General features: G+C 58.8%; 1 protein-coding gene across 1 annotated transcript; it reads right to left on the bottom strand.

Annotated features, from left to right (window-relative positions):
- Nucleotides 1-20,480: 20,480 nt before the first annotated feature.
- Nucleotides 20,481-23,862, bottom strand: PIM3 (Pim-3 proto-oncogene, serine/threonine kinase). The gene is made up of 6 exons (XM_035273981.3): nt 23,602-23,862; nt 23,394-23,503; nt 23,258-23,308; nt 22,791-23,160; nt 21,684-21,860; nt 20,481-21,608 (listed from the first exon to the last, which is right to left on the bottom strand). Exons 1-6 carry the CDS (start codon nt 23,684-23,686, stop codon nt 21,421-21,423), a joined length of 981 nt encoding a protein of 326 aa, XP_035129872.1. The 5' UTR covers nt 23,687-23,862; the 3' UTR covers nt 20,481-21,420.
- Nucleotides 23,863-24,290: the final 428 nt, after the last annotated feature.

The raw sequence follows: 24,290 nt of genomic DNA, 5'->3' as shown, positions 1-24,290 counted from the left end.
GTAGAACCACGCAGAAACCAAACCCATGGAAGTTTAAAATAAGCACACCCTGTGACATATAGCAAATCCCTCAGTATGTACCAGAAACGTACTCATGCATCAATCAAAAGTCATGCACAAAATGTTCACGATATCATTACAGGCAAAACATGGAAGCAACCCAAAACACGGATAAACAAAGCACGGTACTGTTGTATATGGTATTTTACACAACAGTAAAAAAAATTATAATCAAGGCCAGGTGCTCACGCCTGTAGTTTTAGGACTTTGGGAGGCTGAACTGGGAGGAATGCTTGAGCCCAGGCGTTCAAGACCAACTGGGGCAACATGGTGAAATCCCGTCTCTACTAAAAAGACGAAAACTGAGGTGGGAGGATCACCTGACTGGGGAGGTAAAGGCTGCAGTACTCTGTGAGCATGCCGCTATACTCCAGCCTGGGCAGAATGAGACCCCATCTCAAAAAAAATAAAAAAGTACAATCACATGCAATAATGCAGATGAATTTCATAAAACCAAGTTATGAAAGTCAGACCCACACACGAAACATGCACAGTATATCATTCTATCTATCCACTGGTTAATTACCTTTGGGAAAAGATGTTGGTAACATTGCTTCTTGACCTATATTGTGGTTGGCTACTGTGTATTTTATTTTGAGACTATACATCCGTATCTGTGACATTTTTTATATACTTCAATATAAATGATGAAAAGGAGACTGACAGAAGACCTGGACACAGCAAACGCAATTTGTTTTTACAAATTAGAGAAAAAAAATTTAGGGTGGTGGGTGGTAGATGTAGAGCAAAGTGAGCTCAACAGAAGGATATTGTAGACAGACGAAATGACAGCATGTTTTTATACTGCTTATGTGAATGAGCTACTAACAAGAAAAAGCTGAGGCTCTGTAGAAGAACTAGAGCATCGTTCCCGAACAGGGAAGAAAGGAGACAAGGCACTTTGGAGAGGAGCCCAGAGGGCTTGTCTAGAGGAGCAGGCAGGAGGCAGGACACCGGGTGCTACCACTGTAAGTATTACAGATTTGGTTGCTGCCGACTGTGGAAGTTGTCTTTTGCTTGTTTTCTTTTTCTCAAAAAAGGAGCAAGTCTGTTGACGAACAGGGAAGACAGAAGAGGCCTGGGAGTTCCGAGAGAAGGAAATGTAAAACGGTTATCTGGAGGGGTGCAGGAGAGGATACTCCGACGGTCTGCTGTAAGATCCTGGTGCATCTGTGAGGCTAAGCAAGACCAGTTGGCAAGGCGGCTTTCCCTGCCACAATCTGCTGTCCAGGTGCCAGCGCAAATGAAGCAGGGAGTTGGATTTAAGTCTGATTTTGACAAAGCAAAGTGGGGAAGGGGGGTAAGGAAATGACTGCAAGGGATCACAGACCCTGAATCAGGAAGAGCAGAGAAAGGGACCATGAGAGGCAGTGAGGAACATGAAAAGGTGGATCGATGGACTGCGGGCTGCTGGGGGTCCCCTCTGGAGCTGGGGTTCCGCTGGCAGGGAGGTGGGAAGAAAGAAGGTGGGCTAGGGACATGGGAGCAGAGACAAGGTCGGGGAAGCCTTATTGAGCGTATGCGCTAAATGCCCACACCAGTGGGGAGGGTGGAGGCAGGAGAAGCGTTCAAGCACCTGATGGGCCAGGGAGCTGGAAGATCATTTCTTATCATTAAAGGTGAAGACAGGGTGCTACCATCGCTAAAAAGTGCCAGGCATCATGTCCTTCCGGAAGGCATACAGATACACCCGCAAAATCTAATGGGACTCTCTCAGCCTCTGGATCTGCCCTGCTCAAAGCCATATGGTGCTGCTGAGCACATGAAATGCAACTTGGGAACAAAATATTTAATGTCATTTCATTTGAACTGATTTGAATTTCACAATGGATACTCGATCCCGTTATTGAGAAATGTTTTATTATCTGCAATAACTGGGCTATTTAAAAATCTGCTGTTTCAACTGTAAATTTCATGAAACTTAAACACAAATCAAGTGCTTCTGAGGAGAAATGATCCGAAAATGGCAGCTGAGGCACGACAAGGACATCCAGCCTCCCTCCAGGCTGAGTCACAGTAGGAATGTGGAAGAGAGTCAGGGACCACTTCTGCAGGGCAAGTTGAGTCCCTGAGGAAGAGCCAGGTTTAAAGCAACAAGGTGTGGATAAAGTAGCGACAAGGGCACTGGGGTGGGGACTGCAGTGTCACATGATGACTGTGAATTCCAGAGGGCACAGTACAAGGGTCTTTGGGAGGAAGTGTGGGAGAAGCAGGCACATCTTTTTGTCTCCAGTGTTGCAAAATTTCAAAATACTGGCCTGAGTTTATTGTATCCCTTGAATACTGTGCAGAGCACTTCTGTAATAAGGAAACTCATTTCTTTCAGTTTTGGCAATTTTCTATTATTACTTTGTATTTGCCTTAGAAACAATGAAGCCGAAGACAGATCAGTATAATTCATAAATTAATTTAGTGTACAGTGTTTATGCAGCCTACGGTAGTGTACATAGCTGCACCTACCGTAGCATCAAAAAGGTAAAATACTGAAGAATTAACCGAAAAGAAGACTTGTACACTAAAACATCTGTATATTGCTGAAGGAGGTTAAATAAGACCTAAATAAACGGAAAGATGTCTGTGTTCATGGATTGCCAGTACTACCCAGAGCGGGCTACGGGCTTGGCGTAATCCATATCAAAATCCCAACGGTGTTTTCTGGGGTTTTTGCAGAAATAGAAAGCCCTATCCTAAAACTCATATGGCATCTCAAGGGATCTGAACGGCCAGAGTAATTTAAAAAATGGCTAAGTTGGATTCATACTTCCTGATTTCAAAACTGACTACAAAGCTACAGTAATCAAAACTGTATAGTATTGGCATAAGGACAGACATGCAGCACAATGGAATGGAATTGAGAGTTAAACTCTCACATATGGTCAACTGATTTCCAACAGGGGAAAAAAGCCATTTGATGGGGGAAAGGAGTGTCTTTAACAGACAGTGCTGAGAAAATGTTATCCACATGCAAAAAATGAAATTGGACCCTGACCTGACAACATATTCAAAAAGTTACTCCAAATGGATTGAAGATTAAACTTAAGAGCTCTCTCTCCTCTCTCTCTCTCTCTCTCTCTCTCTCTCTCTCTGTCTCTCCCAGCAGAGTTTAGCTCTGTTGCTCAGGCTGGAGTGCAGTGGTGTGATCTCGGCTCACTGCAGCTTCCACCTCCCAGGTCCAAGTGATTCTCCTGCCTGAAACTCCCCAGTAGCTGGGACTACAGGCAAATGACATCACGCCTGCATAATTTTGTTGTGTGTGTGTGTTTTTTTTTTTTAAGTAAAGATGCGTTTTTGCAATGTTGGCCAGGCAGGTCTTGAACTCCTGACCTCAGGTTATCCACCAACCTTGGCCTCTCAAAGCCCTGGGATTACAGGCCTGTGCCACCATGCCCAGTCAGCAACGTTTTCTTAAATAATGACACTGAACGCATAAGCAACAAGAGAAAAAAATAGATAAATTGGATTTCACGAAAATTAACAGCTTTTGTGCATGAAAGAACAGTATCAAGTGACTAAAAGGTCAACCCACCGAGTGGGAGAAAATATTTGCAGCTCAGATCTCTGATAAGTGTCTAGTATCTGAAATATATAAAGGATTTCAACAGCTCAACAAAAAGACAACCCAACTAGAAACTGGACTTCAACAGACATTTCTCTGGAGAAGATATGCAAATGGCGACAAGCACATGAGAGCATCATTAGTCATCAGGAGACCCCAAATCAAAAGCACCGTGAGATTCCACTTCACATCCATTAGGATGGTTATTATTAAAGTAATAATGAGGGCCGGGAGCGGGGGCGCACGCCTGTAATCCCAGCACTGTTGGAGGCCGAGGCGGGTGGATCACGAGGTCAAGAGATTGAGACCATCCTGGTCAACATGGTGAAACCCTGTCTCTACTAAAAATACAAAAATTAGCTGGGCACGGTGGTGCGCGCCTCTAGTCCCAGCTACTCGGGAGGATGAGGCAGGAGAATTGCCTGAACCCAGGAGGCCGAGGTTGCGGCGAGTCGAGATCACGCCATTGCACTCCAGCCTGGGCAACAAGAACGAAACTCCGTCTCAAAAAAAAAAAAAAAAAAAAAAAAAAAGAATTAAGCAAAATAAGCCAGGCACAAAGGCCATGTACTGCGTTATTCCACTTGCATGAACTGTCTAGAATAGGCAAGTTAGTAGAGCTGTGATGAGAGGTGACTGTGAGCTGAGGGGACGGGACAGTGGGGAGGGACTGTTTTATGGGCCCAGTTTGTTTGCGGTGACTTTGAAGTTCTGGATCATGCTGACCGTGGTGGGCGTACTTAGTGCCACTGAATGGCACACTTAGCGTACTAAGTTGATGTATGTTTTACCACGATGACGTATGCTTAACAGCACCGCGTGTCACTCCTGGTTCATCCCAAATTAACCCGGGGGTGGCCGTTTGTAAAGCTTCTCACATCTGCGACAAGCAGGTAGTTGCGGATCCAGACCTTTCATAAAAAATCCCGAGACAGGGGGAGAGGGGCGCTGTCTCCCTCGCGCACAGAGACCCCCGGAAGACATCCTGTACTGCGACACGGGATGAGGCCTGCTTAAAAGGGCTGACACGCATCTCGAGGGACAGAATTTAGGGTTTTCTAAAGGAAACGCTGAGAAGGGAGAGCGCGGAGTCTGCCGTTTCAGCACCAGGGAAGATTGTATTTTCCGCGTGTTTTGCGCTCAGCAGCCGGGAAAGAGGAGCGTTCAGGGCCGAGGCCCCCGGGCGGGGTCCCAGCAGCAAGCGGTGCGGGGGACGCGGTCGGGAGGCGGCGGGAGGCCCCTGAACCCCCGCAGAGACGCCGGCCCTGCCCCAGGGAAGTGGGGGGCGGCGGGAGGAGCCTCGGGACTGGGAGCGCGAGGCGCGGCGGGCCCGGAGCTGGAGGGAGGAGCCCGGAGGATTCTCAGCCTTCGGTGTCGGCCCCTGGAGCGGCGCGTGGGTCCGAGGAGCGCGCTTGGGGTCGCGGGCGATGCGGGGAGCGGCGGCCGCGGCGTGGGCACCCAGGGGTCTCCCAAGGGCAGGAGGAGCCTGCAGCCCAGCCCGGGGGAGGTCGCGGGGCAGGAGGACCGGGACCAGGAGGGCGCCGCGGGCTGGAGAGAGGGGGAGGCCGGAGTGAGTTTCGGGTGGGATTGGACTGTGTCGCGGGTGGAGCTTGACTGTGTCGCGGGTGGGGCTGGACTGTGTCGCGGGTGGGGCTGGACTGTGTCGCGGGCGCAGCTTGGGGAGGATGGAGATGGCCCCTGAGCCGGGAGAAGCCTGCAGGAGCCAGGCGCGGGGTGGGGACGCGGGGCGCACAGATTCTTCCTGGGTTTTTCAGCGAAGGGACAGGAATGCGGGGCCCAGAGGCCGGGGCTGTGTCCTCCAGGTCTGCGGGGCGGCCGCGGGCGGGGGTTGCTCCCCAGAGCGCGGACCGGAGCCTCCGCGGGGCCCGCAGGCGGCAGCGCCCCCACCACGCGCGAAAGCGGCTCCCGGGGCCCGACCAGCCCCACCTCCCGGGATCGTGTTCCAGCGCAGCTTGAGGTTGTTGCTTGTTGCTTCCAGAGTGAGGCTGGGGGTTTTTACTCTCCGTTGAGGGCGTTCCAGCCCCGGGGTTCTGTAGGGACGCGGCCCGGTGGGAGACCTCGGGGTGCAGACGCGGGTGGGAGCTGGGCGAGGAGGGGCTGCCGGGGATCGTTCGGGGCGTGCGGCGGGAGATCCCGGCCCTGAGCCCGCGGAGGACCGAGCCCGGCGCCACCTCCAGCCGCGTGGGGACGAACCCGCTGCGAGCTGGGGACCCGCGTCGCTGGGCATCTGGGGGGAGTCCTCGTGGCTCCGCGACGGCGCAGATGCCACCCCGACCTCCGGCCCGGGTTTCTGGGTCTGGTTTCCGCCCGAGGCCCCGAGGGAAGGCTGCGGGGGTCGCGGTTCCCGGGAGGCGAGAGAGCAGCTGCGGGGCCGGGGGCGCGGGGGAGGGGCCGGAGACCAGGCTCGGGCTTGGCTTACAGGCCCTGGAGGGCCGGGCCGCATCGGGAAGAAGGGAGGGCTTGAGGCCCCCTCCTCATGCAGGAACGGGGGAGCGAGGCCTCAAGGCCTCCCATCTCCCAGCCCCCTCGCTTGAGCTTTTATTGGGGGAGTTATCTTTGAGGACAAGCTCCTGCCCGCGCCTGGGGTTCCCAGGACACGTGTTCCTCCCACAGCCGCAGACACAGCACTCAAGGAGAGGCCCTCCTTTCACCCCATGAGGGACCCCTTGCCCCAGGGAGGTGGACGCAGGCCCAGGGAGACCCTCACTACCTGGATGATGGGGGAGAGCTTCCCCATCTCTGAGCTGTGCCTTTTTCTCTGTGAATGAGGAACAGAGGGCAGGCTGCCCAGTGGTCAGGCTCCCATGGGGCAGGGCCTCAGGCAGCTCCATGCGCCTTGGAGCACGGGGGTGTTGGCTCGCTCTTCTAGAAATACCCCATCCCCAGTTCCACTAGGTCTTCCCAGGAACATCCAAAAGGATTCACCTGAAAACCAGTGACCAGTTGTTCTGGCAGCATTTTCTGAGAAAACCCTCCTTTCTACACTGAATGACCCCTTTGCAAAGATGAAATGGCTGAGTTTCTGTGGGTGTTTCTGGACTATCTGTTCAGTTCGATGGATCTATGCGTCTATCACTTTGCCAATTCCAAATGGTCACAACTGCTCAGGCTCTATAGTCAGTGTTAAAATCAGATCGATCGTTGGCTGGGTGCTGTGACTCAGGCCTACAATCCCAGCACTTTGGGAGGCCGAGGCAGGCGGATCACTTGAGGTCAGCAGTTTGAGATCAGCCTGGCCAACGTGGTGAAACCCTGTCTCTACTAAAAATACAAAATTTAGCTGGGCGTGGTGGCACATGCCTGTAATCCCAGCTACTCAGGAGGCTGAGGCAAGAGAATCTCTTGAATCTGGAAAGGTGGAGGTTGCAGTGAGCTGAGATTGTGCCACTGCACTCCAGCCTGGGTGACAGAGTGAGACTCCATCTCAAAAAAAAAGATTTTTATTTTTGAATCCTACCCTGTCAAGACTGGAGTGCCGTGGTACAATCTCACTGCAACCTCTGCCTCCCAGTTTCAAGCAATTCTTGTGTCTCAGCCTCCCGAGTAGCTGGGACTACCATGCCCACCATGCCCAGCTAGTGTGTGTGTGTGTGTGTGTGTGTGTGTGTGTGTGTGTGTATGTTTGAGACGGAGTCTCGCTCTGTCGCCAGGGTGGACTGCAGTGGCACAATCTCGGCTCACTGCAACCTCCACCTCCTGTGTTCAAGCAATTCTTCTGCCTCAGCCTCCAGAGTAGCTGGGACTACAGGGGCATGCCACCACGGCCAGCTAATTTTTGTACTTTTAGTAGAGATGGAGTTTCACCATGTTGGCCAGGATGGTCTCGATCTCTTGACCTTGTGATCTGCCTGCCTTGGCCTCCCAAAGTTTTGTATTTTTAGTAGGGATGGGATTTTGCCATGTTGGACAAGCTGGTCTTGAACTCCTGGCCTCAAGTGATCTGCCCACCTCAGCCTCCCAAAGTGCTGGGATTGCAAGGTGAGCCACTGTACCCAGCCTTGGGATTTTTTTTGCCTGTAGTTTTTAGCAATTTAATCTTTGAAGTGTCTTCGTACGGATTTGTTTATCCTGGATGGAATTTTCTCTGCTTCTTCAATCTGTTGGGTCTCTTACTAAACTTGATCAATTCTTCAGTGATTACTTGGGTGAATATCCTTTCAGCCTCACAGTCTCTCTCCTTCTGGGGCTCCAGTGACACAAATATTAGCCCTGTTACTGTCCCACAGGTCCTAAAGTCTGTTTTTTTTTTTTCTTTCTTTTTTTGAGATGGAGTCTTGCTCTGTCGCCATTTTTTAGAATTATTTTTTCTGTCTCCTGCTTGGATTAATTTCTGTGAACATACCTTTGAGTGCACTGCACTCCAGCCTGGATGACAGTGTGAGACTGTTTCAAAAAATAAAATAAAAAATTAGAGAAAAAGGGCCAGGCGCGGTGGCTCAGGCCTGTAATCCCAGCACTCTGGGAGGCCGAGGCGGGTGGATCACGAGGTCAAGAGATCAAGACCATCCTGGTCAACAAGGTGAAACCCCGTCTCTACTAAAAATATAAAAATTAGCTGGGCATGGTGGCGCGTGCCTGTAATCCCAGCTACTCGGGAGGCTGAGGCAGGAGAATTGCCTGAACCCAGGAGGCGGAGGTTGCGGTGAGCCGAGATCGCGCCATTGCACTCCAGCCTGGGTAACAAGAGCGAAACTCCGTCTCAAAAAATAAATAAATAAATAAAAGGAAAAAAAAGGAAACTTGAGAGAAAGTATTTGCAAACTATATATATAATCAAGGCTTGTATTTAGAATTTATAAAGAACACTACAACTTGAAAATATAAGACAAAGATACAGTTAAAAGTACTGAGAACCAGTTCTGCATAGAGACCCCACCCAGGCGGTGCTGAAGGGGTTAAGAAACAGTCACCTAGATAGAACAGCAAAGTGGGGCCATCTCGGGCCAACAGCCTTACCAAGCCAAGAGCCTCAGGGGCTGACAAATTCCAGGCTGAGGGCCTCCAGCAGACATGGACCCACGTAGTCTCTGTGAAGAGGTGATTCTTTTTTTTTGAGACGGAGTTTCACTCTTGTTACCCAGGCTGGAGTGCAATGGCGTGATCTCGGCTCACCGCAACCTCCGCCTCCTGGGTTCAGGCAATTCTGCCTCAGCCTCCTGAGTAGCTGGGATTACAGGCATGCGCCACCGTGACCAGCTAATTTTTTGTATTTTTAGTAGAGACGGGGTTTCACCATGTTGACCAGGATGGTCTCGATCTCTTGACCTTGTGATCCACCCGCCTCGTTCTCCCAAAGTGCTGGGATTACAGGCTTGAGCCACCGCCCCCGGCCCTGAACAGGTGATTCTTATTAATAAACAGGTGTTCTGTGTTTTCTCATAGAACCAAGATAAACTAGATCGGCAGCTATTACCTGCTGCAAACCTATCAAGGAGAAACTAGAAAGGATTCTCCATGAGGGAGCCACGGGGGCAGGTCACAGGTTCCATGCTGAAAGAACTGTTTTCACCGGTGTATGCTGTACGTACACTGTCGTGCTGCTTTAGCATGCCCCAAGCAGTTTTCCAGTTGGTGGGGAGATTTTCCTTGGCGTCGTTCTTCTTAGCAACCAAGAAATGTTATCACTCAGCATTTCTCAACATAAAAGTGGCTAAATAGTAAGTTTTGGCCGGGTGTGGTGGCTCACACCTGTAGTCTCAACAGTTTGGGAGACCGAGGCCGGCGGATCGCCTGAGGTCAGGAGTTTGAAACCAGCCTGACCAACAGACATGATGAAACCCTGTCTCTACTAAAAATACAAAAGTTAGCTGGGCGTCGTGGCAGGTGCCTGTCTTCCCAGCTACTACGGAGACCGAGGCAGGAGAATCGCTTGAACCTGGGAGGCAGAGGTTGTACTGAGCCAAGATAGTGCCATTGGACTCCAGCCCAGGTGACAGAGGGAGACTCTGTCTCAAAAAAAAAAAACAAAAAACTGGGGATTGTGGCAGACAGCTGTAATCTCAGCTACTCAGGAGGCTGAGGCAGGAGAATTGCTTTAACCCAGGAGACGGAGGTTGCAGAGGTGAGATCTCGCCACTGCACTCCAGCCTCGGTGACATAGTGAGACTCAAAAAAATGGGGCCAGGCGCGGTGGCTCGAGCCTGTAATCCCAGCACTCTGGGAGGCTGAGGTGGGTGGATCACGAGGTCAAGAGATCGAGACCATCCTGGTCAACATGGTGAAACCCTGTCTCTACTAAAAATACAAAAAATTAGCTGGGCACGGTGGTGCGTGCCTGTAATCCCAGCTACTCAGGAGGCTGAGGCAGGAGAGTTGCCTGAACCCAGGAGGCGGAGGTTGCGGTGAGCCGAGATCACGCCATTGCACTCCAGCCTGGGTAACAAGAACGAAACTCCGTCTCAAAAAAAATGTATAGCCATATGTCCACGCAGGGAATTGGACCTTAGGCCGGACAACACAGGGAGACCTTGTCTCTACTAAAAAAAAAAAAGCCCAGTGTGATGGTGCTTGCCTGTCGCCCCAGCTCCTCAGGAGGTGGCTGTTGCCTGAGGATGGCTTGAGCCCAGGAGGTGGAGGCTGCAGTGAGCCATGACTCCAACCTGGGCGACAGAGCTAGACCCTGTCTCAAAAACAACAGTAAATAATTCTACCTGAATGTTCATAGCCGCCTTACTCATAACTGCCAAAATGTGCAGACAGCTCGAACGCCCATCAGCCGGCGAACGGCTAGACAGAACGCGGCCGTGCCACACAAGGGGCGAGTGTCAGAGGCACTAAGTTCCCCTGCATGCGACCGCGTGGACCAGCCTCGAAGGGTGATGCGCCGTGAAAGCCGCCAGACGCCAAAGACACAAGCTGTATGATTCTATTTATACGGAATTTCCAAAAAAGGCGACTCTAAAAAGGCAGCGAGCAGGTTAGCGTTTGGCCGGGGGTGGGAGAGGAAGTGACTGGCTCCTCACGCCGCGAGGGGACTTCGAGGCGACGTAGATGCTCTAAAACCCGAGGGCGGTGGCGGCCGCACAGCTCAGCAAGTTTACTAAAATCACTGAGTCGTGGGTGATCACTGAAATTGCTGAGAGTGGGTGGATTTTATGGTGTGTAAATCACACCTCAATAAAGCTGTTTTAAAAATACCTCTCACAGATTTTATTAGATTTCCATTTATATCTGAGAAATGTATAAAGTGACTCAGAATCCGTTTCAGAGGAATTTATTTTCTTTTAATGTAGCCAGTGGAAAGAAATGAGCCTGTCCTGCAGCTGCCCCCAGTGGGATGAAGAGTCCTGTCCCCCATGGCCTCCCCGAACGGCCACTCCACACCCACCCTGCACCTGCCACGCTCACAATCCCTCCGGCCTCCTCAGGGAAGGAAGCCTTTCCTCAAAGGAACTTCCATCCAGCCTCCCTGCCTCCCAGCTGGGCTCTCCCACCACACACACACACATACACACACACACGCCACAAAACACATGACACACCACACACAACACATACATACCACAAACACCACAAAACACAACACGACATACACACGACACACACCACAAAACATCACACACCACACACCACGACACACGATAAACATACAACACATGATGCACACACAAAACACATGACACACCATATACAGCATACCACAAAATGCATGACACCCACACACACATGATACATACCACAAACGCCACACGCCACAAAACACATAACACACCACATACCACAAACACCACACCATACACTCTATATCACATACACACACCATACACAAACACCATACCCACCATACCACATACACCATACATAACACACACCATACACACCACACAAACCACACACATGACACATACAACATATGACACACTATGCACACATGACACGACACCACACACAACCACACGTCACACCCACACATCACACCCACTCTATACATAACCACATAATACATACACACCATATGCACACACCACACACCATACACACACAACCACACATCTTACACAAACACTACACACACAATGCACATGCCCCCCACCCCCCACATGCCACATATACACCACACACAGTACACAGCACACACACTACACACACTATACACATCACATACATGTTACACCACCCACACCCCACCTGCTGGTACTTTACAGAAGTTGGTGACCAGCCTTTGGGGTTGGAGGGGCTGTGGGTGGGACCTGGCCAGCCGTGGGAACCCCAGGCCCAGGAGGTATTTTCTGAGGTGCAGAGAAGTCAGCCCAGCCCTGCCTGCCCCCTCAATGGGACCAGGGAGGAGGCGGGGGTGGGAAGGGACACAGTACCCCAGCAGGTCAGGGTTCCTCAATGCGGCGTCCCTTGTCCTCAGGAGGCCCTGAGCTGTGGATGGGATGAAGGAGGCCCCCACCCCCCACTCAGCGGCCAGGGAGCACCTGCCTGCCTTCTGCGACCTGGGCAGACCCTACTGACCCCACAGCAGGCCGGCTCCGGGGCCTTTTTCCTCAGGAGGGATCCAGGGAGGGAATGGAGACCCAGGGTGCAGAACCGGGCCGGGCGCCCCACAGTCAGACACTGGCCAGCCCCGCACCTACCCCTCAGCCCACCTGGGCCTGGACTCTCATGGAGGTGCTTGCACTTGAGTCCTGGAGATGGTGCAGCCGCAGGTGCTGGTGGGGAGGGTGGAAACTTGGCAAAGGCCTGAGGCCATGGCCCTGTACCCTCCCTCCTCCTGCCCCAGTTCCCCCCCTCCCCCTGCCCCAGGACCCCCTCCCTCCTCCTGCCCCAGGACACCCCCCTCCTCCTGCCCCAGGACCCCCTCCCTCCTCCTGCCCCAGGACCCCCTCCCTCCTCCTGCACCAGGACACCCCCCTCCTCCTGCCCCGGGACCTCCCCTCCTCCTGCCCCAGGACCCCCTCCCTCCTCCTGCCCCAGGTCGCCCCCTCCTCCTGCCCCGGGACACCCCCCTTGTCCTGGCCCGGGACCCCCTCCCTCCTCCTGCCCCGGGACACCCCCCTTGTCCTGCCCCGGGACACCCCTCCCTCCTCCTGCCCCGGGACCCCCTCCCTCCTCCTGCCCCGGGACCCCCTCCCTCCTCCTGCCCCAGGTCCCTCCCCTCCTCCTGCCCCAGTTCCTCCTCCCTCCTCCTTCCCCAGTTCCCCCTCCCTCCTACTTCCCCAGTTCCCCCTCCCTCCTCCTGTCCCAGGTCCCCCTCCCTCCTCCTGCCCCAGGTCCCCCTCCCTCCTCCTGCCCCAGGTCCCCCTCCCTCCTCCTGCCCCAGGACCCCCTCCCTCCTCCTGTCCCAGGACCCCTCCCTCCTCCTGTCCCAGGTCCCCCTCCCTCCTCCTGCCCCAGGTCCCCCTCCCTCCTCCTGTCCCAGGTCCCCCTCCCTCCTCCTGCCCCAGGTCCCCCTCCCTCCTCCTGCCCCAGGTCCCCCTCCCTCCTCCTGCCCCAGGACCCCTCCCTCCTCCTGCCCCAGGGCCAGGCCCAGTCAGCCCCCAGCTCATCTGGCCATCGGGGCGCGGCGGCCGCAGCAGGGGCTGGGAGTCAGGTGCCTGGTGCTGGAGACCACGTGTGGTGGGGACGCGACAGAAGGTACCGAGGCTGGGCCAGGGTGTGAGGCCAGAGAGGTCAGCGGGGCACGGCTCCGAGTCCCCGTCTTACCCCGAACCTTGGCTCCGCGGTGCTAGGACGGGAGGGAGGGGCCTGGCATGGGTGCGTCCGTGGGCGGGGTTCTTCCGGCCAGTCCAGCCTCCTCCCGCCCCGGGTCAGGCCAACCTTTTACCTCCCAGTCCTCACCATCCTCCCCCGCCTTGGAGACCTGGCCAGTCCCGCCTGCGCGCCGCTCCCCGAAGCGCGTTCCGGCTGCCTACGCACCCGCCCTCTCCGTGCCGCCACCCGGCCCCCAGATTCGCCTCCTCCTGCGTCCCCAGCGCCCGGGAACCCACCCCAGCCTCGCGTTCCCCCGTTTGCGTTACAGCGGCTCCCCTGACTGTGGGGGCAGATGGGGCCCCGGACACAGGGCCCAGGAATGTTCTTAAACCCCTTCCGGAGCCCCAGATGGTCCAGGACGCGTCACACACGGGGGATAGGCGTTTGCCCCCAACGGGGGCCCCAGCATCCTTGGACAGGAGAGCCAGCTGGGCAGGGCCTCGTGCGTGCGCGCACTCGGCTCACTCAGATCTCCTCTCAGCTCCAGGCTCCTCTCCTGTCATCAGCGTCCCCCTTCCCCGCCTCCGGGAGGTGCTGAGTCACAGGAGGCACCCCCACGTGCTGCTGTGCCCTTTGAGTAAAGGGAGGGTGAGTCACGCGGTGGCAGCAGCCACGTCATATGGGGGCGGGGGAGGGGAGAGCTGCTAGTCTTGGCACCAGGCTCTGCCTAGGCTGGGTCCTGCCCAGGTGCAGACATATGCAAGCACACACACACATGCATACAAGTGCGTGCACACACAGGATCACACACATGCATGGCAGACGTGCATATACACACAGACATGCACGCACAAGATCACACCTGCACACACACAGATTCACATGCACACACATAGATACACAGGCACAGAAACCTGGCCACACACACACACTTTGAGCTTGTAGATCTACACACCCACCACACTTTTCTACGTGTACACTCAGACGTGGACACACAGGCGCCCACACACCACAGACTTGCCTGCATTCCTGGGTGGCCCTATAGACCCTGCGGGTCCTTTCTAGAGAGAAGACTGGGTGGCTGCTTCAGGGTAGAGCTGGGACTCCAGGACCCTCCAGGGCCAGGTCCTGTGCTGGCAAATGGGCAGTCCTGTGGGCACCCGAGCAGCCCCTAACCTGCTCCACAACCAGCATGGGCCACCGGACACTTGCCTGCCGAGCCCTGCCCAGTCCTGCCTCGAAGTAGGAGCTGAAGCTGACAGGAGCTGAGGCTGGCAGGAGCAGAGGCCTGCAGCCCCAGGGCTCTGCTCGGGGCCCTTGGGCCTCTGAGGCCCCGCCTCCTCCCCTCAGCTCACCCCACACAGAACAGGGACCCTGGGCGTGGGCAGACCAGGAGCAGGGCCCAGGGCAAGTGCTGGATGAGACTGTGGTCCTGGCACCACCCCACTGGCCTCAGGGCCTTTGCACCTGCTGCGCCCACTGCCCAGCTCCCTCCCCAGATCTCCTCAGAGCTGCCTGTACTGTCACTGGGGAGCCCAACCTGCGCAAATGCTGAGGGTGATGGCCCGAAGAGCCCCTGTCATGCCTCTGCCACATGTAGAATTACCCTCCAACGTAGGTCTTAGTCATGCTCCCCGGGCAGAGGTGAGCCCCAGTCGTGGGAATGTCTGATTCCCTCCTGAGTGAAAAGTGGGAGGATTTGGTGAGCAGAAACCAGACAGGGGCAAGTGGGGAATCGGGAGTCTTGGGGTGGTCCCTCTGGGATGCTCTGTGGGACGGGGCTGCCTCTGTGGGGACCTGGCCAGTGAGTTGCGCCTGTGGCCTGAGACTCAATCCTGGCGTTTCCAGGTCCCTGGTCCTCTCCACACTGACCCACTCCCCCATGGGGTCCGTTTCTCATGTCCTTTCTAGACATAGAGGCCCAGAAAAGGTCTGGTGCTCTCAGGACCACATCATAGCTGCGGCAGCACCCAGTAGCCCTGGGTCCCTGGTGCCAGGCTGCAGATAAATAGCTCTGCCTACCCTGGGCCCCAGGACCCAGGGCACCTGGAAACCGGAGCAGGCCCAGCTGCCTGACGGGAGCGTCTTCCCAGGTGTGGTCCAGGGCGGTCTCACAGCCCAGACCACGGCAGCGTGCTCAGAGGTCTGAAGGAATGCTCCGACCACCTCTGGACTGGGTCTGGTGTGAGAACGGGGGCACCAGCTCGTCCCTTCTCCATGCCCCACCCCAACCTGCTGGAGTGGCCAGCGGGGTGGGGGTCACTGATCACAGCAGTTCTGGTGAGGGGCCGAAGGGATGCTGCCCAGAGGCCACTCCGGGACATCGGGGCACCTGCCCTACATAGGCCAAGCCCCAGAGTCTGGAGGAAGCGGCAGGGCCAGCCTTAGCACAGTGGCCACAGGGCCTCAGGCCAGAAGAGCAGCGTGGGGCTGCACCTTGTGCTGGGCCTGGGGGTCTCCACCTCCTCAGCTGGCCCCCGCCCGTGTCGATGGAGCAGCAGAGAGCAGCCCAGGGCCCTGCAGGAGGGCAGGCGGCAGGGTCAGGGGCCAGATCAGAGCTTAGCATGGCCTAGCTCCCATGCATGCCACCCCAGGTTCGCAGACCTGGGCCTGCTTGGCCACTTATGACTTCGGGTGGGTGCCAGGCCCCACCTGGATCATTCAGAGCTGGGTCCAGGCCACCCATCCCCCGGGGACACCCCTTGCTTGTTCGTGGGGAAGTGAACACCCACCCCACCCATCCTGTCTGACATCTGGGCACACTGCCCTGGGACTCCTTGGGACATGCGGATGGCTTCGGGGCTGGAGGAGAGACAGGGTGCCCTAGGAAGGACTGTCTGGGAGATGTGACCCCTGAAACGCCAACCTGCCCTCCTCCAGGCTGAAGCTTCCTGGGCCTCTTCCTCCACCCTCTGCCCCTTGCCCCCAGCTCCCAGGAGACTGTGCCTGGCTCCATACCTCCTACTCCACCCATGTCCACACACTGGCCTCTCTTCCCACACCTGGTCTGATTCTTCTCTGCTGCTCTGGTCCTTTGCCGATTCGATATCTAAAGGTGTCCTTTGGAAACATTCTGTCAAGTTCTGGACAGCGTCCACCCCAGGGGGAGTCCCGAACAGGCTGCAGCCCTCAGTGTCTGCTGTGAGTGCATCGCTGCAGCTGTCCATGCATGCTGGGCCACGCAGATGCTGTCCTGGCCCACTCGGCAGCCTCGGAACTGATGGGTTTGCTCACAACTGGGCCCCTGAGGGTAGCCGGGTCGGTAAACAGGTCAGGGGAGGCGCCAAGGCTGACAGTGCCCCGCAGCCTGCCTGGCACCCACCACAGGGGTCCATTCTTCTCCACCCATTCTTCCTGGGTGGAGTAGGGGGCACGGAGCCGGGGCACAGAAAGAGAGGCTGGGACATAGATCTTCTGTAGCTGTCAGGCCCTGGTTAAGTTTCTTTCTTCTGAAGCAGCTCCTGAAACGAAACCTTGGCATGGCTTTGGTGGCAAGGCTGCACAGCAAGGGGAAGTGATTCCTGCGGCCCCTGTGAACCTTCCCCCATCCCCGCTGGCCACCCAGGCCCGAACTGGCTTGGGAGCCCCTGCGCTGTAGTGAAAACAGCACAAGAGGAAATCGTATGAAACCACCTGCACGGCTGAGTGGGGCACTCCTGTGGGAAGAGGCTGGGCAGCTCCCTGGGCGGGGATGGTTGCCTGGACAGGCAGGGCTGGAGGGCCGACCACTCGCCCGCTTGACCCCCAGGCCCGAGCCCATCACCGTGAGATGCTGGTGTGATGTGATGCCCCGGGGAGTTGGGGAGAGCAAGGGAAACGGAAGGGGTGCTGAGCCACACCAAGTCTGAGGCACCCAGAGCCCTCCAGAGAAAGCAGCCAGGACAGCAAGGCTGGACAGAGGCCGCTTGGATCTGTGTGGCAGTGTCTAGGTGTGGCTGGGCCTAGGGAAGGGTGTTAGGGAAGGGTGGCAGCCAGGCTTGGAGTCTGCCCACAGAGTACAGGGGAGGCAGGAGCTCACTGGATCCCCGTCCATCCCTGACTCCTGCCGGGGCTGAGAGAGTGCAGGGCCCAAGCGGGAATTTCTCAATGGGCCGCTCCCCTTTCTGCAGAGGCCCGATGGTGCTGCTGGACCTCCCGCACGTGGCCTCCAGGCCCTCTGCTTCCCCAGCAGCCCTGGCGAAAGCCCAGGTTTCATTTCACAACTGACCAGCCTCTGCCCCCAGGGTTCCCGGCAATGAGGCCTGGCCACTGCCCTCCTCCTCTCCCAGGGGTGCCGTGCCTCACATGTGGGTGGAGTGGGGGGTTGCTCCCCATGAACAAGCAAGGGTCTCCCTTGGAGATGAGTCACATGGACCCAGCTCTGAATGACCCAGGTGGGGGAAACTGAGGCTTAGAGGCCAGGCATGCACCCGAAGTCGTAAGTGGCCAAGCAGGCCCAGGTGTGCAAGCCAGGAGGAGGGTGCCCTGGGGTGGACGCGCTTGGGTGCCCAGTCTTTCCCTTGAGAGAGGCTCAGGGTGGTGGGCTGGTTCTGACCTGGACTCTGGCCCAGATCCTGCAGGCACCAGGTCCAGACTGGTCACCTGGTGTACACCCTGCAGGTGTGAGGATACACATCATCCGTTGACCCCGAGTGGCCAAGGGGTGCTGCAGTGCTGGAGGCCACCCAGGCAGGGTGGGAGGGGCCCAGTCCGTAGGAAAGGGGCCTGAGCACCCCCAGCCGGCTCCCACCTAGGAGCCCGCAGAGGCCCTGAGGGAACACAGTGGATTCTGCTGGGCTTCTTCCCCCACAGAGGGGCCAGACATCAGGGTCTAGGGTGGGGGCTGGGGAAGGAAGCAGGCCTACAGTCACCCAGATCCTGCCAGAGCCCCAGGGGGTGTCTAGGGGGAGGGTGTGGGAGTGCTTAGACAGACACGGAGCTGGAGGGGCACGGGGAAGGGTGGGGGAGGCCCTGAATCCATCCCCCTCATCTTGCATCCAAAGTCAAGTGGCCCAGCAGAGCCAAAGCAGTGGTGGTGGGGCGGGGCTCCTGGGAGAGCTGATTCCTGGCGCCCTCTGTGTGTCTCTGGACCAGCGCCCACAGGCATCCTCCACCCACTCCTGCCAGCCCTAGCCCATGGTCCCCAGCCAGGCAGATGACCAGTGGCTGAGAGCATGAGGAAGGACCCAAGGCTGGCTGAGCTGTCTCCTCCTGAGTGGGGGGGTGGAGGGCTGTGTCCAAAAGCCACCCCCAAGCATGCCATCCCCTGTGCTAGAAGGCCAGAGCTGTATCGCTCAGCCCAGTACCCTGCACCCATTCCCAGGGCCCTGGCCGATGCCTCCGCCCTGCAGGCCTTGGCCACCTTAGAGGGGTCCCCAGCCAGCCTTCAGCAGCTGTGTGTGGGGTGCAGCAGTGGGAGGGACCAGAGTCCTATTCTGATATCTGCCCAAGGTTCCTGCCTCTTTGGGCCTCTTTCCCAAGGGCAACTTTCGTGGAGAAGCCTTGCCTGGATGCAGCTTGGGGCTGGGGAATGCCCACAGCAGCTGGACCAGGAGCAGGTAGACGTCAATGTCCAAGGGGCCCAGGCTGGACTGGCACTGGCTGGTGGGCTCAGGGAGGGGTGCTCACGGGGTACCTAGACCCCTGACTGTGGGGACAGAAGGGGCAGGAGAGTGCAGGTGAGGTGGGCATGGAGAAAGTGGGGGAGCCTGGCTGCTCCCCTCCACCTCTGCCCTGTCTTGGGGGGCAGATAGATGGGCGAGTCCACACAGAGCCCAGCACCCTCAGCAAATGGGCAAGCCAGGAGCACAGTGGCCAGTGTTATGATCAGGGTCACGGTCACCAGGGTGGGGGCAGGAGGCTGGTCGCTGGGGAGATGCTGTCAACCCAAGGCACCTGCACCAGGAACCCCTCCTGTGCGCCTCCCACTAAGTTCCAGCTGTGTGGCGGGACTGCTGCTGCCCAAGGTGCCCGTTTTGGCGGTGGGTGGTGGGGTAATGGGAAGAGCCTTACTGAGCCAGGTGGGGATCACGGCCTGCTGGCTGGGCCAGGTCTGTGGGTACCTGTGGTTTGTCCTTCCCGGCACCGCCTCATCTCCCCTGCTGGGCTGAGGCTGTAGGGTGGGATGAGGGCCCTGAGGGATCTGCCTAACTGAGCAGGTGCCCTCTGGCGCCCTGAATGATCACAACCTGAAGCTGGGAGCTCCCGCCCTCTCTGCCTGCTCTCCAGAGGAAGGGGAACTTTTGATTCAACTTCCTGTGTGCCACAGCCTCTGACCTTGGGCTCTGTCTAATGCAGTGCTCCCTGCCAGGGGCTCCTTAGCAGGTGCTCTTAATTGGAGGGACAGGAGATGGGAAGCAGGGGGCAGACAGGGCTCCAGGAGCCAGAAAGCCAAGGAGGTATGCTGCAGGTCCACTGTCAGTGTGGGGCACCCAAGGCACATCGGCACCCCACGGCCCAGCACAGGGTGGGCAGTTGAGCAGAAGGCCCCTGGGGTGGGAGTGGGAGTGGGGTTTGAGGGGAAACAGCCTCACTGAGACCCTCTACCCAGGCCTCCTCTACCCACCAGGAACATTGCGGCCAGATGCACTGGCATATACACCCCACTCCCTCCAGGTACACCTGCCAGGCCAGGGCTTATCATTGACCAAACACCCCCACACCCTCCACCAGACCCCACCTACCTGTCCTCACACATATCCTTGGTGCTGCCCCGAACACACTCCCACCCCACATGCCTGGCAAACTCTTCCTCTTCCTTCAAAACCCCTAGCCACCCTCTGAGGCAGCATGGACTCCCTCCCCAACCTCCATACATCTGTGTGGCCCAAGGCAGGGTACAAGTACAGCCATTTCCACAGCGAGGCCTCCCTGGGCAGAGACTGCACAGATCCTCCTGGGAGCACCCCAGGGTTAGCCTCCTGATTGGTGGAGGCCGCTGTGCCCTCACGGCCTGGCTCCCTGCCTCTGCCTCCCAGAGGCACCCCAGGAACCAGCTGCTCCTCTCCCTGGGTGCAGCACGGGGTGGGGCTGGGCCACAGGCCACACATGGGAGCCTCTGGCACTGGGGAAGCGGGCACCCAGCTGTGCCTCTCCCATTCCCCTCCGTGGGCAAAACTATCGGCCCCATAGGAAACCCATCAACATTCACCCAGCAACCAGAAGCCCCTTTCCCAGAACCCCTCTCTTCCCCGGGGCTACGCGGCCCAATGAACACAGGATTATCCACTATGTACAAAAATGTTTTAATTGAAATACCTGTATAAAAAATATGATCTCCAGACATCTCACTTTTGGACTGAAAGAACCCCCATCCGCGATGCCCACACCACCGCGCTCACAGAAACACAGCTGCTGAATAAATTAAACGCTCGGGCTCTGGCCCCACCCCAGCCTTCAGAGCCGACAAGCGAACTGTACAAAGTCAATAATTTAAAACCCACACCCCAGGTACAGCGCCTGGAAGTGCGGGGTCACCCACTCCCCTTAAATTAGCCACTGTACAAGTTCATCTTCTGACAGGCGCGGCCAGGGCAGACACCAGGCGCAGGAATCAGGGCCTGGGATCCCCGGACCATGGCCACCCCCTCCCCTACACTCCCCACTGTCCCCTGGGGTCTGGGGGAGGCAGGCTGCTCAGAGGAAGTAACCTCGACGAATAAATTAAAACAATAAATAGCCCCAGTGGGCCGACGGCGCCTCCAGGGGGTCACACCATAAATAATAGACGTGGGCGGCGGGCGAGGCTCGAGTGGGTGGCGGGCGCGGAGGCCCAGACTTGCATTGTGTATGCAGGACGCACCCCGATGCACACCGCAGGACTGAGGCAGGAGCTGGGCTCGGGACCCTGCGCGTTGGAGAGAACTCCAGGACGACAGGCAGATGGGAAGGCCGCCTCCGGACACAGCAGCACGGAGGGGCGTCTGGGGTTCAAGTATCCACCCAGGGCAGGCGGGACCTCAACCGGAACGTCTTTGGACAGGCAGAGCTTGAGAAAACCAAGTCCCGCGGGACCAGCGTTCAAAAGGCACTCAAAGCAAAGGTCACCAGGGGTCAGAGGTCACTGCTTCCGCAGGAGGAGACAGCCCAGGCAAGAGAAAGTCAGGGTCTAGGGTCTGGGTCTGGCCAAGGCAGGTGGTCCCCTAGCTCCCACAGTTAAGTGCAGCTCCTCACAAGCTCTCACTGCTGGACGTGGTGCTGGCGGCGTCGTCAGGGCCGAGGGTGCACAGCCGCAGGTCACAGCTCTCTGGGGCGACCCCGTCTGCCCCCAGCATCCAGGGATGGGCTGCAATCTGGTCCAGCGTCGGCCGCTCTGAAGGCCGCAGGGACAGGCACCACCGGATCAGCTGCTGGCACTCTGCGTACAGCAGACGGGTCAGGGAGGGCCCAGGCAGGGCGAGGCTCCCACGCCCACCTCCAGCCCCCAACGCACCTGGGGAGACCCTCCTCCGGAAGAGCAGGCGGCCGCGGAGGATCTCCTCGTCCTGCTCGAAGGGGATGTCCCCGCACACCATGTCATAGAGAAGTACGCCCAGGGACCAGACGGTGGCCGAGCGCCCGTGGTAGCGGTGGTATCGGATCCATTCTGGGGGACTGTATACGCGGGTGCCTGAGGGGACACGGGGCTTAGCACGCCCACCCAGGACAGCGCACAGACGGCAAGGTCCCTGGTGGTTAACTCCTTGGCCTGAGTCCCAGGAGGCAGAGCCAGGCCTCAAAATCCGGCTCGTCATCACCCTGGAAAAACCCCAGCGGGGGAGGGAGGCGGGGCGCTGGGGGAGGGGCCGGCCCTTCCGCTCCGCTGGCCACTGGGGAGGAGCAGGTCACATGAGCAAAGGCTCAGCTTTCACAACAAACAGATGCGCTAAGAGGCTACCAGGGGGCAGCAGCACGGATCCCGCACAGCCCAGCGCCAGCCTGCGGGAAAGGGGGCAGGGAGGGAGGAAAGGAAGGGGAGGGAGAGAGAGGGAGAGAGGGAGGAGCAGGGAGGGAAAAAGGGAGGGAGGGAGGGGCGGGCAGGGAGCCCCGGCTTCCCCGAGCTCCGCAATGCGGGGATTTCTGCCGCGGCGCCCCCGCGCTCCGCACGCAGGCAGCTCCCTCCCCACACAGGGGAGGCCCCGCCACTTCAATAGCGCCAGAGAATGGGGCGGGGAGGGGGTGGCCCAGTGTGGGGAGGGAGCTGCCCCCAGCATCCCGGCGCAGACCTGGCCGGCTGTACCCTGCATCACACTCGAGTCCTGCGGGGACTTCTCCGCTACCGCCCCGAAGGAGCTCACGCGAATCACCCACCGGGACAGGAGGCCCCCAATACCCCCAATCTTCAGCGCGCCCCTCGCTCCCACCCTGCACGATCCGGCTCCTGATCCCTCGGATCAACCCTCGCCCCAGGGCAGTGCGTGGGTCGCCGCCCCCACGAGAGCAGACCCAGGGCACGCCGGCCGCCCGCGGCCTCCCAAGTCACCAGCCACCACCCCACCTGCAGGCGTTAACCCGCCGGCGCGGCCCCCCGGAACGTTCCCTGCCCCGCGCCCGCGCTCACCATCAAAGTCAGTGTAGACCGTATCCTTGAGCAGTGCGCCCGAGCCGAAGTCGATGAGCTTGAGCTCGCCGGAGCGCAGGTCCACCAGTAGGTTTTCGTCTTTGATGTCGCGGTGCACGACCCCGCAGTTCTGGCAGTGGCGCACGGCGGCCAGCACCTGCGCGAAGAAGCGGCGCGCCAGTGGCTCGTCCAGGGCGCCGCGCTCCGTGATGAAGTCGAAGAGGTCCTGCGCCGGCTCGGGCCGCTCCAGCACCAGCAGGAAGCCGTCGGGCCGCTCGAACCAGTCCAGCAGGCGGATGACGCCGCGCGCGCCGCCCGCCGCGCCCACCTTGCGCAGCAGCACCACCTCCAGGGGCACGGTCGCGCCGCCCTGGGGCACACGGCGGTCGGTCAGCACTCGAGCCCCGAGCCCGCCCGCCGCCGCCGCCGCCGCCGCCGCCGCCGCCGCCGCCCGCGCCCCGACTTACCAGGCTGCCCCACTCGGTCACCCGCTCCTTCACCACGTGCTTCACGGCCACCTGCGGGGACGCGGAGGGTCAGGCCTGGCCGAGCGAGGCGCGAGGCGCGCGAAAATCCCAGGCCCACCCCGGCGGCCCTACTCACCGGGAGCCCGTCGGCGATGCGGCTGCCCGCGTAGACCGTGCCGAAGCCGCCGCTGCCCAGCACGGCGCCCACCTGGTACGCCTTCTCGAAGCTCTCCTTGTCCGCCTTGGCTGCGGGGAGGCGCGGGCGGGGTTGGTGCGGCCCGGGGCGCCCCCGGCCCCCGCCCCCGCCCCGGCCCCGGCTCCGGCCCCGCCAGCCCCGCGCGTACCTGGCTGCAGGATCTTCACCGGGAGGTGGTCCACGCCGCCGGGCCCGCAGAGGTGCGCCAGGGAGCCGAACTTGGAGAGCAGCATCGCTGGCGGCGGCCTCCCCGGAGCCCCGAGCCCCAGGCGCAGAAGCCGCGGCCGATCCTGGCGGGCGGCGCGCCGGGGACACCGGCCGTCCGAGCCCGAGGCGGTCCGCGCGGCGCAGTGGGCCCGGAAGGCCCGCGGGGACCGCGTTGACGCGCAGCAGGCCGAGCCACTCACCCACCCGGCCGCCTCGCCCGGGGGTTTTGGGTCGCGGCGCGCCGCGTATCCCTCCGCGGGGGCGGGGCGAGCAGGGACCCCGCCCCCTTCCTCCCGGGTCCCGCGCGGCGGCGGCGGCCGGGCGCTCGTGGGGTGACGGCGGGGCAGCCGGGCGCCTGTCCCCGGGCGGGCGAGGGCCGGGCGTGCGGGCGCGGGGCCGCTCCGGGACTCGTTGTCGTAGCGCAGCCGCGGAGGCGCACGGCGTGCTGCGTCGCGCCGCTTTCCGCGCTCGTGCTCACAGTCCGCGCACGCGCAGCTCCCGAGTGGGAGGCGGCCGTGGCTCCTCGGGAAACGCGGGGAGGGGCCGCAAGAGCCAATGGAAACCGGTGTTTTTAAAGGACTCAGGCGCCCTAGCCAATGGCGGGGCGAGGGCGGGGAGAGGGCGGGGCGG

This window comes from Callithrix jacchus, chromosome 1 (assembly GCF_049354715.1).
Source record: "Callithrix jacchus isolate 240 chromosome 1, calJac240_pri, whole genome shotgun sequence".
NCBI lineage: Eukaryota > Metazoa > Chordata > Mammalia > Primates > Cebidae > Callithrix > Callithrix jacchus.
Note: the sequence above shows the minus strand (reverse complement) of the source record. Positions and strands in the feature narration are given on the sequence as shown.

What these genes read in the sequence shown, in the direction of transcription:
- PIM3 (XM_035273981.3), bottom strand. Translation starts at nt 23,686, where the DNA reads ATGCTGCTCTCCAAGTTCGGCTCCCTGGCGCACCTCTGCGGGCCCGGC. An exon ending in GGTGAAGATCCTGCAGCCAG is followed by an intron (nt 23,504 to 23,601) that starts GTACGCGCGGGG and finishes GCCTCCCCGCAG; the next exon opens with CCAAGGCGGACAAGGAGAGC. An exon ending in GCATCGCCGACGGGCTCCCG is followed by an intron (nt 23,309 to 23,393) that starts GTGAGTAGGGCC and finishes GCGTCCCCGCAG; the next exon opens with GTGGCCGTGAAGCACGTGGT.